Source organism: Hippoglossus stenolepis, chromosome 3, assembly GCF_022539355.2.
Source record: "Hippoglossus stenolepis isolate QCI-W04-F060 chromosome 3, HSTE1.2, whole genome shotgun sequence".
NCBI lineage: Eukaryota > Metazoa > Chordata > Actinopteri > Pleuronectiformes > Pleuronectidae > Hippoglossus > Hippoglossus stenolepis.
Window position 1 is genome coordinate 23,289,283 of NC_061485.1, and position 14,396 is coordinate 23,303,678.

The following is a 14,396-nucleotide window of genomic DNA, read 5'->3' on the forward strand; positions in this document are numbered from 1 at the left end:
TTATTTTTTAAGCTAAAAACAATTACCAATTTTCTGGGCAGCAGGAAAATGTTCAAGATTTGGACAATTGCTAAGTTGGATATGTGTCGTATATATGTCATTGAATCTGAGTCAACACTGCATTTGGTATTGTCATGTTGTTGGAGGCAGGTTCAAGGAATTTGCATGCAACTTGAAAATATGAAAAAATTCTGAAGGGAACAATCTGTTCTTTAAGAAAAGAAAACTGGAAAAAAGCTTTTACATTGTTCAGAAACATCAGTGCTAATAATCAATAATGAACCAGAATCCCTTTGACATCGTGATAATACAATGTTTATCCCTGACGTCCTTGAGCCTGAAGGTGAAACTGAAGAGAGAGGGTTTGAATCTGAAAATAAAAGAGTGGAGACAGGAAAGAGGAGACTGAGGAGGAGGAGGTGAGGAGTGGGAGGGTGTGTGTGTGTGGGGGGGGGGGAATAAGAAGACAAAAATAACAAAGGCATGTGTCTGTCTCTCCTCGGTATTTTCCATTCTGTTACACAAAATCCCTCCTTCCCTCTCCTCAATCCCTTCCTCGCTCTTGTCCAGCTCCTCCCCTCCTCCCTGTCATTGGTCAGCCGGTCGGCTCCACAGAGCCACGAACTTGTTCTTGCCTCATCCAAGTGGCTCAGAGAGTCCACTGAGGGGGAAAGAGGCAAAGCTGGGAAAGGAGAGCAGCAGAGAAACAGGGCAGCATCAGTCACTTTGGAGCCGCTCAGACTCAGAGTGAGCAGAGGAGGTGGGAGGTGAGCTGCAGCTGAACTCTCACAGGGCTGACTGACTGGACACCACAAACTGATTGGTTTCATTCCCACGATTCTCCAGCAACATGAGCTCCACATCCTCCAACCTGCACAAAAAACGCCTGCCATGTGAGTAATCCATTCCTTCAAACTTCTGAATCTTAGGCAGACATGCATGTTTCACTTCGGGGCGGATGTTTTGAGACGTGACCACAAGTTTGCTCCATTTACAGAGTTTCCATTTTCAGATGTGGGGCATGACATTAGAGGGGAACTCCATATTCGGCTGTCAGAAGTAGAACACACACACACACAGACATACATGGAGCTAGAGCTTTAAAATTGCTGCCGTTGTATAAATGTGGAAGTGACCGGTCCCAGTGCAGTGCCAGCCAAAATTCAGACAGGAATGTTGAATCATCACCCTGAGTAATGTTCACTAATTCCAAGTGAGTAGGTCACACACTCACAAACACAGGCACACACACACACACACACACACACACACACACACACACACACACACACACACACACACACACACACACACACACACACACACACACACACACACACACGCACTTGTGTCTATAGTTGTGAGGACACTCATTGACATAATGCATTCCCCAGCCCCTTACCCTAACCTTAACCATCACAACTAAATGCCTAACCCTGACCCTAACCCAAACCCAACCCTAAGCCTTACCCTAACCATTACTCTAACCAAGTCTAAACCATCAAACAGCCCTTTAAATGTGTGTTGACCAGCCAAAATGTCCTCACAATGATGGTATTGAACCAAAATTGGCCCTCATAACTATAGAAAGACATGCGCACACACACACACACGCGCACACACACACGCACACTGAGGATCTCTAGTTCTAATAGGATTGTGGCTGCAGAGCTCACCAGGGGTCTGACTGCAGCAGGGTCTGCAGCTTGCCCCATGCAGACACACCAACCCAGATAGGACCTGGAATTGAATTAGCTGCGATGAGATCAGTTCGTGATCTCACGAGGCTAAAAACAACCCCCAGGGAAGGCGCCTCCCACCTGTTGCTTGGCCCACCCGGCCTCCAGTCCCTCGCAGACCATGCTCTCCTGTTTTATTATCATTGTGGGAATGTGCCCGCCAGAGTGCACATGCGTGTGCTGTGGCGTGAGGGACTGGCCAGCTGCAGAAAGCATGTTACTCATGAACTGTCTGCGCTGTATCTTTGATTAATCACACCATGAGTCTGAGGGATACACAGTATGTATCTGCTGTCAGGTCACTGGATCATTGATGGATCATACTCATTAGAATTTTACTGCGGTCTAAATGCTTCGAGAGCATATAGACCTTCTCGTGGGAAAATAATTCAAGAGTCTGATGAAAGCTGTAGGAAGCCACAGCAGTGCCTTGAACTAAATGGCAACATCAGCATGCTAATTTGGTGTATGGTGATGTCAAGAAGGTATAGGAGGAGGCCTTCACAACTGTGCAGTTTGCTGTAAGTGTACTTCACGTGGAATTATGCTTCTCTGAAGACGCAGGTAAACATCATTTAATTTAGACATTATGTTCTGACATATTTTCTGTACATGCAGCCTTGTACTCTGGTCCTAGAAACCACTTAGTGCGTAAAACATCCCACGCTTCTGATTGGCCTGAGCAAGCTAAGCAAAATCCACCTGTCCCAAACTAAAGTCAGAGAATATGAACTCTGTCAGATTGAATAATGAATTTTTTTAAAGTTGAAATTCAGTTTCAATATGGTTTCACTTGACAATAATACATTTTTTACATCATATTATTTCAATAGTACATTTAAAAACAGGGTTTACAAAGTGCTTGGACAGACAAAGCAGAGACAGGATACTCTGTGTTATTTCCAAAAATGTACTAATAAAAACAATTAATGAATAAAAGCAATAAGAAGACTGCATCGTGTAAAAGCAGTAATTACAAATCAAACAGTATAGGAACAATAAACAAGAGGACAAAATTACAACAAAATTACAAATACACTACCAGAAAAACACATTTAGTAGGGTTTAGTGGGGTTTAAGTACTGATGGCGGCTCTCCGTTCTCTAACATTGGCTATTAACATCATGCTCATTTCCAGCAGTTTCGTTGTTAAAGGACATGATATGTTAATACTGTGTTTCTCTGTCAAGAAATAAGAGGAATATTGACAGAATCATTCTAAATGTGAAGGAAACGCATGTGGTGCAAATACATAGATTATTCTCTTCCAAACAATATCTTGTTGCATGTGAGCACTTTAAGTTAATTATACCTATGGGTCTGTGTGTGATTATACTAAGCAGCGCTGCCTGGATGGCTGAAAAGCAGAGCAGCCCCTGGGAACACAGACCAGCTCCTCTCATTAGTTCTCTAACAAATTCATCTCCTCACTGTTGAGCTGAATCCTCTGTGTATAGAAAGTGTTGGCGCCTCTAGGCAAACACTGAGCAGAGGAAGACAGCACCACTACAGTTAGCATCATGTAAACACTCAAACCTGTAGACCACAAAAACACAAATTCACCTGTTTAGTCTTTTAATAATTTGGAGCTGGAAGCTGGAGGATCAGGATCACCTGATGATCAAAGACGAATAGAGCCGGAAAATCTTTCAATAAATAATTGGACGCTCAGACTGTCACATCAACTTTCATATCATTATTTTGTTTCATGGCCACATACTTTACTTTTGCGATTTTCACTCTCACTACGCTCCCCTACATTTGAGCTATTTACTAATTGATTAACTGGTTACATCACTTTTTAAAGTCAAACATTTGCTGGTTCCAGCCTCTCGAACAGGCAGATAGAGGATATAAACCTAAAAACTAACCTGCAACTATTACCTCCGACATTTTGTGAACCAATAAGTGAAAACTCAATACATCAAACTCAAAAAATGAACTGTATGATACCTCTCAGACAAAGTTACAGACTAGATGGCGAACATCGTTATCATCAAGTGGTTAGTCATGAGAACACCAGGCAACAACAGCACGGTGGTAATGTTATTATTAGTGTCAGCATCCAAAAGGCAAAAAACCTAAACATAGATCAGGAGATGCAAAGACATAATGACAGAGGCAAAAGAGGCCTTTGGGAATAGCTACATTTTCCTCATACATAGTATAAAATTACAATATATTAACTTATCATCCAACACAAAATGAACTTGTATGCCCTTTACTTTTCTGATGGTGTTCTTGAACTCTTCTTCTGAATACAGTTAACATGACCCTACTTAAAGGCAGGCTGCAAAAATCTCAACTCCAAATAAATGCTAATGTTGCAGGGTTGGAGCATAGACTGTATAGAAACATTTACAACATGACTGCAGCCTTCAAAAGGACAAAATGCAAATGTAGATGAAGATAATGCAAGTTTAAGGCTTTAGGAGGGGATATATAATATAAAGGTGAGATAAGTGAATTTGTACATCATCCTTCAGTCACAGAGAAAATGTAACACTGGTACTTTCTCTTTATTTGTCTGATTATAAGTGAGGATTTGTGGAATTAGTGTGTAGATTAAAAAGACAAGACATTCACTTTACTTCAGCTCCAGTGGAGCAGAGAAAACTAATCATATGATGACATTTAAAAGCATATTGAAACCCAATCCATAAGTATTTGGAGAGGTTACAGCAAAAAGGAAAGACTAAATAAAGCTGTAAAATACTTTAAACACTGTTATCTTCAGCCCACCCTGTCTCCGTCTCCACAAACAGAGTTGTGTCTGAGTGACTGTGTTGACTTTAACCAAACACTCTTAGTTCTCCCAGCTGACGGGAGAATAGCTTTAAACCTTCCTCACATAAACTGGCAGAGACAGTGCAGCTTTTCCAGGAAGAACTGGGAGCAGTGTGAATGCTGAGGTGATTACAATGAGGAGAGAAGTCAGCTCATGTGAGGATTTAAGGCAGAAAGAAACCTTCTGAGAGAGAGACCTCACTCTGACCCTGAGTCACGGACGACAGACTCGGCCATGACGCCTTCCCTGGATGATTCAGTTATTATTATGAGTTTTTTTTTTTAAATGAGTGGAATTTCTGAGTTTAACAATGTTGGTCTGTCCTCTAATTGGTCTGTTACCACCCACAAACTCGTTAATGCTGTTAACTTTAATATAAGGTCCTATTACTTTACTGACAGATCATCGGCCGCTGACGTAAATAACCTTATTCTAGTATTAATTAACAGTCACTGCAGATAAGAGGATTTGTAAATGGATGTGTCAGCTGCTGAAGCTTATTGTGTTGATCACAACTCATGACAGTCTGCTTGTGGGCTTATGGAGGCCAGTGGGACAGGACAGTCGCCTACAAACTCTCCCATTGTTAGTGGGGATGTTATCCAGGCAGGAGGGAAGGAGGGAGAGAGAGGGTTAACACTGATGTCACTGTTTATCTGACTAACTGGGCTAGTGGTGCTGGACACTGCTTTGTCCCAGTGAAGAGAAAAAAGACAGATCTAATATGCAAATAACACACAAACACACACACACACACACACATGCACACACACACACACACACACACACACACACACACACACACACACACACACACACACACACACACACACACACACACACACACACACACACACACACACATAGGCACTTAAACATAGACCAGATAGGCACACAAACACACATCAATAGCTGCCATTAATAATTCACCGTCCTTGCAACTAGAGCCCAGTAAATGGCAGCATTTGAAAAGAGAACAGTGAGAGAGAGAGAGAAACCCAAAATAAAAGTGTGAGACGGAGCAGCTGCACAGTCTCCAACAATGTTTTTGTCCTTTAGACAAATGTGGCCACCTGCCTGCTTCACTTTACTTCAATGTTTTCTTTCTGTTTAGAGGGATGAGAAATGGGTACAAGTATTGGTTTTTAAAAAGCAGTCACTGGAAAACAGGAGTAATTCTACATCAAGATCCTCAGGGTGCAATAGATGGTTTAAACATCATCTTTCTAAATCTGTGGTTGCGTGTTCATGCTGTTAGAGCAGGATAACTCCTCCATCAGTGCCCACCCTGTCACTGCACCACGCTTTAAGACCCCAGAGACACTATTAATTACAGCAACAGTCTTAGCAAAGGGACTGATCCCTGCAGCTGTAGATTGTCAACAGCCTGCTGCAGCTGCTGCTGAGGTCAGTGTTGTGCTGGACGGTGCGGAGGAGACTCCCAGTATCCTCATTTGTAAGTAAAGAAGGTGTGCGGGTGTGTCCTCTTCGTGTTGACTCTCAGCGAACCCCTCTCTCTCTCTCTCTCTCTCTCTCTCTCTCTCTCTCTCTCTCTCTCTCTCTCTCTGTCCTGTCTCAAAGTGTGTGGCTGGAAAGGCCTCAGCCCAAACAAGTGCTACGTCAGAGGTTCACATCTGTCACAGGCGTTTAGGAGTCACATAGTCAAAGTGATCCTGAGTCCACTGTTTAATATAACCACAAAACTGTTTGCAAGAGATGGCAAGAAGTTACTTGTACTGAAGTACGGGGGACAAAAAGGACTTATTTATCAACCAGTCAATACTTAAATACAGAAATATATTTTTTTATTTTACAATTAAAGATACATTAAATAGAACAATAATTAACTGCATTTTAAATAAATAAATGCTTTTAATTGATTGGGAATATATGTAGCAAGTATCTTATATTAAATTTTTCTCTTTTCCTATGAATCTACATGTATTTTTTCCTAGATAAATAAATGATAGAATGATGCAAAATAATGTAAAAATGTATTGGACACATTGTTATTGTTTTTGTCTTGATTAATTAAAAAATCTATTTATATGTGCAGTTAGTAATTAATAATATTTAAGTAAGTTAGTTTACTTTTCCTCTTTTATTCATTTATTTAAACATTTAATTATTAGTTAAATAAAATAATTGAAGCCTTTGTTTGATTTTTGTATATATTGCTTCTTTTATTTACATAGCCATAATTACTTTTATATCACATATATATATATTTCCATTAATTCATGTAAATAAATAATTTCTGTGATATTTTTGCATTCATATATAAAGCCTGTATATCCTTATATTTATTCATTGTCATATCATTTTATGTTTTTATAATTTGTTTTGTATCATATATTTATTTAGTAACCCTAACCCTCTATACTAGACCGTAGGAAAACAGTGAAAAGCATTAACTTTTTTGCATTACTTAAACCACTGTTTTCAATATAAATCTAAATTGAGGCAACACATGGACGTATCTACCACCACTTTAAAAGGGATGACCTCATTCATTTGTATAAGGAAACCACTTCTGAGAAAAAAATGCTCAGCTTGGCTCAAAGGAATCAAACCAGAGAGTCTGGCAAACTGCTCTATTATAAACACAGAGGAGGAAACGCTGGCTCCCACCGGGGGTTTCTGTTTAACTACTGTTCACTGGGGGGCTCTGGTCCGTGCTGCCCCGACAACCACAAACAACTGGATCATCTGCACTGGCAATTTTCTCAGCTCTCAGCTTGACCTTCCCTCCTCACGGTCACAGGGGACTTTGTGCTTGTGATCTCACATGTTCATTTAGCACAGTGAAGGGCTAACTGCAGCCGGTGGGTGACATTGACTGCATTGACATTTAGCCTCCAGATCAATGTGCTCCCTCTGTGAAGTTGCTGCTTCTAAACCAGCGTGTCGGGGTCCCGTCCTTGAAAACATGATCGGGGGGAGGCACATGACAGGCGGTGGCTCATGGTGTTTACACCAGAAAACGAGCATTGAATGATCTGTGCATCATCATGAGTTGATGATGTGATCAATCTGCCGTCATCCTTTTCTACAGTAATTTATGAAATGCCTACAGAAATGAGGGCTGTTCCCCACAGTACACACACATTTTTTTTATTTGGTAATTTGATTACTGTTTTCTATTGGCTTATAAAACAACGTGTAACAAATGAGGTTGAGTTTCGGCATATCCCCCTCTGCTATATCCCCAAAAAAGATTTCCAGTAACCGGCTTCATGTCTGAGGAGTGCAGGCCAATCCTGTTCTCTTACATCTCTGCCTTTGTCCAGCTCTGAATGGACCCTTTCTCTCTCTGCCCCCTGAGCAGGAGGAGGATCTGGGTTTGTCTTTATGTGGGGAGGCAGAGTGGCACACACACACACATTGGGCCCTGTCCGCTCCGCTGTCTGTATCTCCTGTCTGTTCCCCAGCCCTGACCTCTGACCTCTGCCTCCTTAAGTCCCCCAAGCACAGAGGAGGGAAGAGAGGAGGGAGACAGATAGTAAAATAGAAAGAAAGCAAGGAAGGAGGGACAGATGGACGGGAGGGAGGGAGGAAGGAAGGAAGGAAGGAAGGAAGGAAGGAAGGAAGGAAGGAAGGAAGGAAGGAAGGAATAATAAAGGGACGGATAGACAGGAGGACGGAAGGGATGAAGGAATTGAGGAAGGATGGATGGAAGGAGGGGGGAAAGAAAGAAGGAAGAAAGAAAAGAAGAAAGGATGGAAGGAAGAAAGAAAGAAAGAAAGAAAGAAAGAAAGAAAGAAAAGGACATAAAATAATTAAACAACTGAAGCCAGATCAAGCCAGAGAGAGATATACAGGAGATAGACAAATGAGTAGATGGGAAAAACAGTAAGAAAAGAATGACAGAAAAAGAAAAGAGGCAGACATTTTACATTACAAGACAAAGGTTACAGAACAAAGAGAAGAGAAAGAGAGAGACAGAAAAAAAGACAAAAAGGAACAAAGAGCTATAACTAGGGGCCAAATAAGCTCTGTGTTATGTATAACTCTCCTTTTGTTGAGCACATCTTTGAAACTCGCCTCTCTTCAGCCTCAGGGTAACCTTCATCTAGCTGAAGAACAGAACGTGAAGATGATGTCACTGATCCACTTGGCAACAACCATGTGATTGGTTTCGCACACTAACCATTCCCACACTAACCATCACCCGCTCAAACAACCTTGACTCTGAAATAAATCTAAATGGCAGGGAGGTGGTGCATCTGTGTCGAGCGTCAGGCCTAAACATAGTTAATGGCAGGTTCAGAGGGGACTCTTTAAGGTCATTAGTGGAGGCTAATCCTCAGCTCTTGAATCTTAGCTGTGCAATCACTGACATGGACCCTCCACTCACAGTACAACAATCCCCTATCAGAGCCCAGCTAAATGTTGTGTTCTTCAAACATTCAGGTTATATGAGTGATAATCAGGGGCGCAGTGAGATGTATGAAAAAAATCCTACTTACAAGATGGGCTTCAGATAGTGGAGAAAAATGTCATCATGACTATAAACTCAAGTGATCTGACAAGTGACATATCAACATATGATCAATATAAACATATCCCAACCTCAGATAGTGTATACAAGGCCACTGAATATGTCAATATGTTATTTCATAAGGCAGCTATTTAACGTATATATTATTAAGATGTTGCATGGACCTGTAGCCTGTAATGAAAAACATGAATTTCCTGAAGAACTTCACAGAATAAATGCCCTATTGAATAGCAGTCTGCTCTCCTTTTGAGAAAAAAGGACGGTTAGACCTGCATTCAATACAAATTCAAAAACATATTTAATTGACCTTCTGAAACAAGAAAGGATGCCAGATAACAGGCAAAACTTTGACAAATAGTTTGGTCAAACATGAAAGATCTGAGAAAAATATCAATTGAAAAGAACCAACCAAACAACCCAGTCTTATGGATCAGGTTCAAGTTATTTCAAATGAATATAAAAGTACGAGCAGGAACAAAAAAGCTTAATTATACCCACATGAAATTATACAGGTTTTGAGAATGACGTTTTTCATAAGCAATTATGGGATTCGTGTGTAACCACAGGTATTAGGAAAGGTACTAGGAAAGTGCAGTGCCAAATTTGGTGCAATTTGGACACATGCCATGCATTCAACATTGGAGGCAGGGCAGTGTATCTTCAGTCTGTAAACTGATCTGAACATGTCTCCTTCTACATCCTCAGATAAATAAAAGCAGTGGTCGGCAACTGGGTCAAACCAGGGGTCAAAATAGCCATCTTAGTATTGGTTTATATCGAGATGAATTAGAGAGCTTTTATTTTGAAAAGTTGTGAATTTGGGTCTGAAGATTGTTTCAATGCTTAACAGACATCTCGATTACAAAAATAGCAGCAGTTAGGGAAATCATTCAAACTTACATATAAACCACACAAATGAACTGTAGTAAAGCAAATTCAGTTTCATTTTATGAAAAACATTGACTATAACCCAGGTAGGATGAACACAAAGCTTTCTAACTTACATCTGCACCGTAGACTGTTTATAAAAAGGTCTGCAAACAACGCCCAGAACACAAACAATAAAACAGTAAAAATACTCTTATTTGAAAAGGAGATGTCTGGCTGTGAATAGCTTTGACAGACACACATCGTTGAATTTAAGACAGAATAAAAAGAAAGAGAGACAGAAAGAGACAAGGCAAAGCCATAGGGATAGAATGAAAGGAATGATATGAGGTGAAGTTTATGCCAGCAGGTTATCTCTCCACATTCGCCCTGGAGCGGCCTCACACCCTCCAGACGTCTTGTGACATGATACTAAAGACTCTGGGTTGTGGTCGGACTGCAGCAGCGTGGACATGTGATCTCATCGGCAGTGCAGACTGCGGTCGTGGCTTTTCTTGTGACGGAGGATTTTCTCGTGTGAGTGGTTGCGCTAGGCAGAGGTCAGCGGGGTCGTCCGCGTGCAGCCAGGGAAGACGCATCGATCAAGGTGATTCTATGGGAAAAAAAGGAACTGGATAGGGAAGCAAAATCAATGTGGGGTTATGCATCTGTAGCTAACCTTTAGATCTCAGCGGGCCTCAGCCTTTAAGTAGAAACAATCAATTGTGCGATCAATCAGTGTTTAACCGAGTGGGGAAGAAACCCAGCATCGGCAATTTGTTTAAACCTGTAGCCTGTAATGAAAAGCATCATTTTTCTTGAGATGGTTGCAGTGGAAAAACACTATTAAACAGCTGTCTGCTCCCTCGTCCAATACACATCCAGTGTTTAGTCTGACATGAAGTCCTCCAGTGGTCACATTAAAGGGGGGGGGGGGCTCTTTTCAGACAAGCACACGTCTGACAGGCAGCTCCTGCTTGTGACTGACATCCTGCTTTATCAGCACTGTTCCCTTCGCTTCACCAAGACTGTGTTTCTGATTGTGTGTTCATCATGGACCCACAACCTTCTCTTCCACAGAGACACAACGCCACGAAGACGACTACACTAGAAAGACAACCACTATTGCTTTTTAAGACTGCAAGTGGGACTGAACTGTGACTGCACCTTCAATCTCCATCACTGTGACCTACTACCAAAACCACACACGGCTGTCTGTCTGTATGTGGAGAGCATATCTCAAGATCCATTCATCTTATCAGCTTCATACTTGGTATGTGTGTCCTGAATGGCCCAGGGAAGTGCAGTGTTGCATTGGGTGCAATTTGGACGCATGATTTGTTCAATATTACTAAAATTTGAACAGAAATGTTTAGAGCAGGTACCACACGTCACCATATCACACCTCCTGCAGGGGGCTCATAGTGACACCTGCTTTCTGTCTTCGGTAAAAATCAGTGACTTTCAGATCAATCACAACCTCCAACATTTGAACCAAACTCGTAACTTCCCCTGCGTCCTCCTTCATGTCGGCTTCAGCGTTGGAGCCAGTGAGATCCCTGTGCCCAGGAGGCAGGCTGTCGCACAGGGCTGAGCAGAGCTGCAGCGACCTGTCCTCATGTGCCCGACTCAGTGATGGGACTGTGCTGATGCAGCACTCTGAACGAGGCAACCTGTAGAGGCATTTTAGGCCAACATCTACATCATTTTTTGCATTTACAGTGACTGCAGAGATTTTCTGACTGCAGCAGTTGTAGGTTCAGTTCATTAAGTGAGGTTGTGCCGAAGGGAATCTCTTCTCTTTTGTCCTCCTTTCCATCCCTCGTACTGTAATCATCCTGAGCTGAACGTCGCTCTGTTCTCCATCACCCTGTGGGATAGAGCCACTGTGACTGCTGGTCTCAACACAGGCCAGATAATCTTCATTCTATTCCCAGTTCAGTCATGGCTTGAAAGCCTCATCCTATTAGTCCAGTCACTGTCTGCTGGTTGTAATAGCTCCTCAAAACTCTGACACTGCTCTAATGGCATACATTAGACGGCCATCAATCTCATCCAACCTATAAAACAAGCATATTAGTATATTTCCTAAAATCACTAAAAATCATAACTCAGTTGCTTCCTTTGTATGTATTTGGGTTGTCTGTCCGTCCGACTCTTGTGAACATGATATCTAAAGAACGCCAAGAGGGAATTTCTTCAAAATGTGGTACAAACATTCACTTGGACTCATGGATTAAGTGATTCGATTTGGGTGGTCAAACATCAAAGGACAGGATCATAGTGGCCTCAAACATTTCTGGGGGGGACTCTGGAACAGGATATCGCAAGTCTGCCTTCCGGGAGTTTCTTCAAATCTTGATCAGTTATCACTAAGACGCAAACATTAATTGATTCGATTTCAGTGGTCTCTGGTCAAAGGTCACGGTGACCTCATACGAGTCTGAAAGAAATGAATTCGTAATGTATAATATAGGACTAAAGTTCAGTGTAAAATGGTGACAGCAATTCCTTTGTTTTATAATTCCATTGTTTTATAATAACATATATTATTATACAACATATCGACAAAACAACAAAAGTAACTGTGCGATGTGTAATTCACTTTTCATTATGTCTCATTGCTCTATGCTCTAGAAATGAGTACATAAAGCTTGAAGTACTCAAAAGGCACTTCTGGCAAGAATGAGTGTTATAATATGGGAAATATATTTAAGTGTATTTACAGATGTCAGTATTCATGATTGAAAATCAACAATGACTATTTATTATATCACCTCAATATTAACAGCTATTTACCACTTCAGATTGTCCAAAACATTTCCTTGTTCTTTCATTCTCATATTCATACAGACGACATTAGTCCTCAAATATATTACAGGCTATCTACATTTAATTTTAAAATACAATATTATAAAGTTAGAGGGAAAGCAGCATTGAAGTCAGCAAGCGTTTTTTTTTGTTTTATTTGAATAGTCAATCTCAACAGAGAAAATCCACCGTCACTTGTGGCTCAATGTCCCCCCCTTCTGGTTAATAACAGTTGAGTGTCAACAAAGGTCTCAAAGTATAGAATGTGTAACATCACCCAATAATTTACACCGTGGAAAAACACATCTATGAAGACTTCTCATGTTGTGTTTGCTGGACTTGATCTCGGGCTTCCAGACTCATGTCTCGAATGTAAACCTTAATCTGAGCAGCTTTCTGACGTCCTGTCTTTCTGTCGTGCTTTTCTAGCGGAGACCGAGAGAGGCCAGAGGCTCCCAGATGTGGATGCGGCGCAGCAGCTCAAGCTGAAAGAGAGGCAGCGTTTCTTTGAGGAGGTCTTCCAGCATGATGTGGACGTCTACCTGTCCTCGGCACACCTGTGCATCAGAGACTACAAGAGACGTGAGTTGGACTGGTGCAGTTTCTGTGAGAATTCAGATGAGAATTATTTCTTATCTCCCGCTCTTCTGACAGCTCCCATTGGCAGCATCTCGTCTATGGAGGTGAATGTGGACTTGCTGGACCAGATGGAGCTGATTGACAACTCTGACCAGGAGGCTTTGGATGTCTTCTTCAGTTCTGGAGGAGAAGACGAAGGGCTGACGTCCCCACTGCCAGGTATGGACACCAGAAGTAGAACAGAGATGATAAGCAATGTAACAGCAAATCTGTATGCTTGACAATGTTTGTCATCTCACTCACAGTCCAACGAAACAACAACAACAACGAGGAAGTCAACAGTAATGGACTCTTCCGACACGTCCTTGAGGGCCTTGACGCCAAGTCCCGCATGTCCTCCACATCTTCAAACTCCTCCTCCGAAAGCCAGACCACCAATGCCAATGGTGCAGATACCCCTGTGGTCGGGTCCGAAGATGAAGAAATACACACCAGCACAGTGAGAAGGAGGTTCCCACCTCCAGAGAAAGAAAGGATGTAAAGTTCGTCATCCTACGCACCCCTCCCTTCGGCAATGGATCTCCTCCTGCAGGATGGCAGCTGTCACCTCTGGTCCGGGTAAAGAGTTTACTGTGGTGCAAGACATTCAAAGAAGCCTCTCAGTTACGACTGTCTTCCACAAACTGTCGCTTATCTCTGCTCACAACCTTTCTTTTGATTGATGAGTTGTTGGTTGGGTGCTGTGTGTGATTTGGAGGTGGAGACCATGAACTGTAAATATGGAGATTTCCTATTATTCTGACCGGTTTCTATTCCTGTAATGGCATGTTTGAAGGACAAGACCTGCTCCTCTGTTACTTACATCACAGGATTTGAATTTTGTACAGAATTAACACAGAATAATAATATTATCATTGGATGAAAAATGAGGTGGAAAAAAAGTGCTTTAATATTGTAGCAGTTTTTCAGTTTTCTAGCTGTCGTCTAAGAAAAATCTCTAACATGGTGTCTTTGTTTTAACAATAAAGGAATCTTACTTCTGTGTTCCCACAAACTGACTAAACTGTTCCAGGTAATTTCAAGCTGCAGTTAAATTCTAAAGAAGTGCTCT

At 41.7% G+C, this 14,396-nt stretch overlaps 1 protein-coding gene across 1 annotated transcript; it reads left to right on the plus strand.

The window, feature by feature from the left end:
- Positions 1-607: 607 nt before the first annotated feature.
- On the plus strand, positions 608-14,339 carry si:ch211-253b8.5 (dysbindin). The gene is made up of 4 exons (XM_035153168.2): positions 608-893; positions 13,136-13,288; positions 13,361-13,504; positions 13,591-14,339. The coding sequence occupies exons 1-4, from the start codon at positions 851-853 to the stop codon at positions 13,824-13,826; spliced, it is 576 nt and encodes a 191-aa protein (XP_035009059.2). The 5' UTR covers positions 608-850; the 3' UTR covers positions 13,827-14,339.
- The last annotated feature ends 57 nt before the right edge of the window (positions 14,340-14,396 follow it).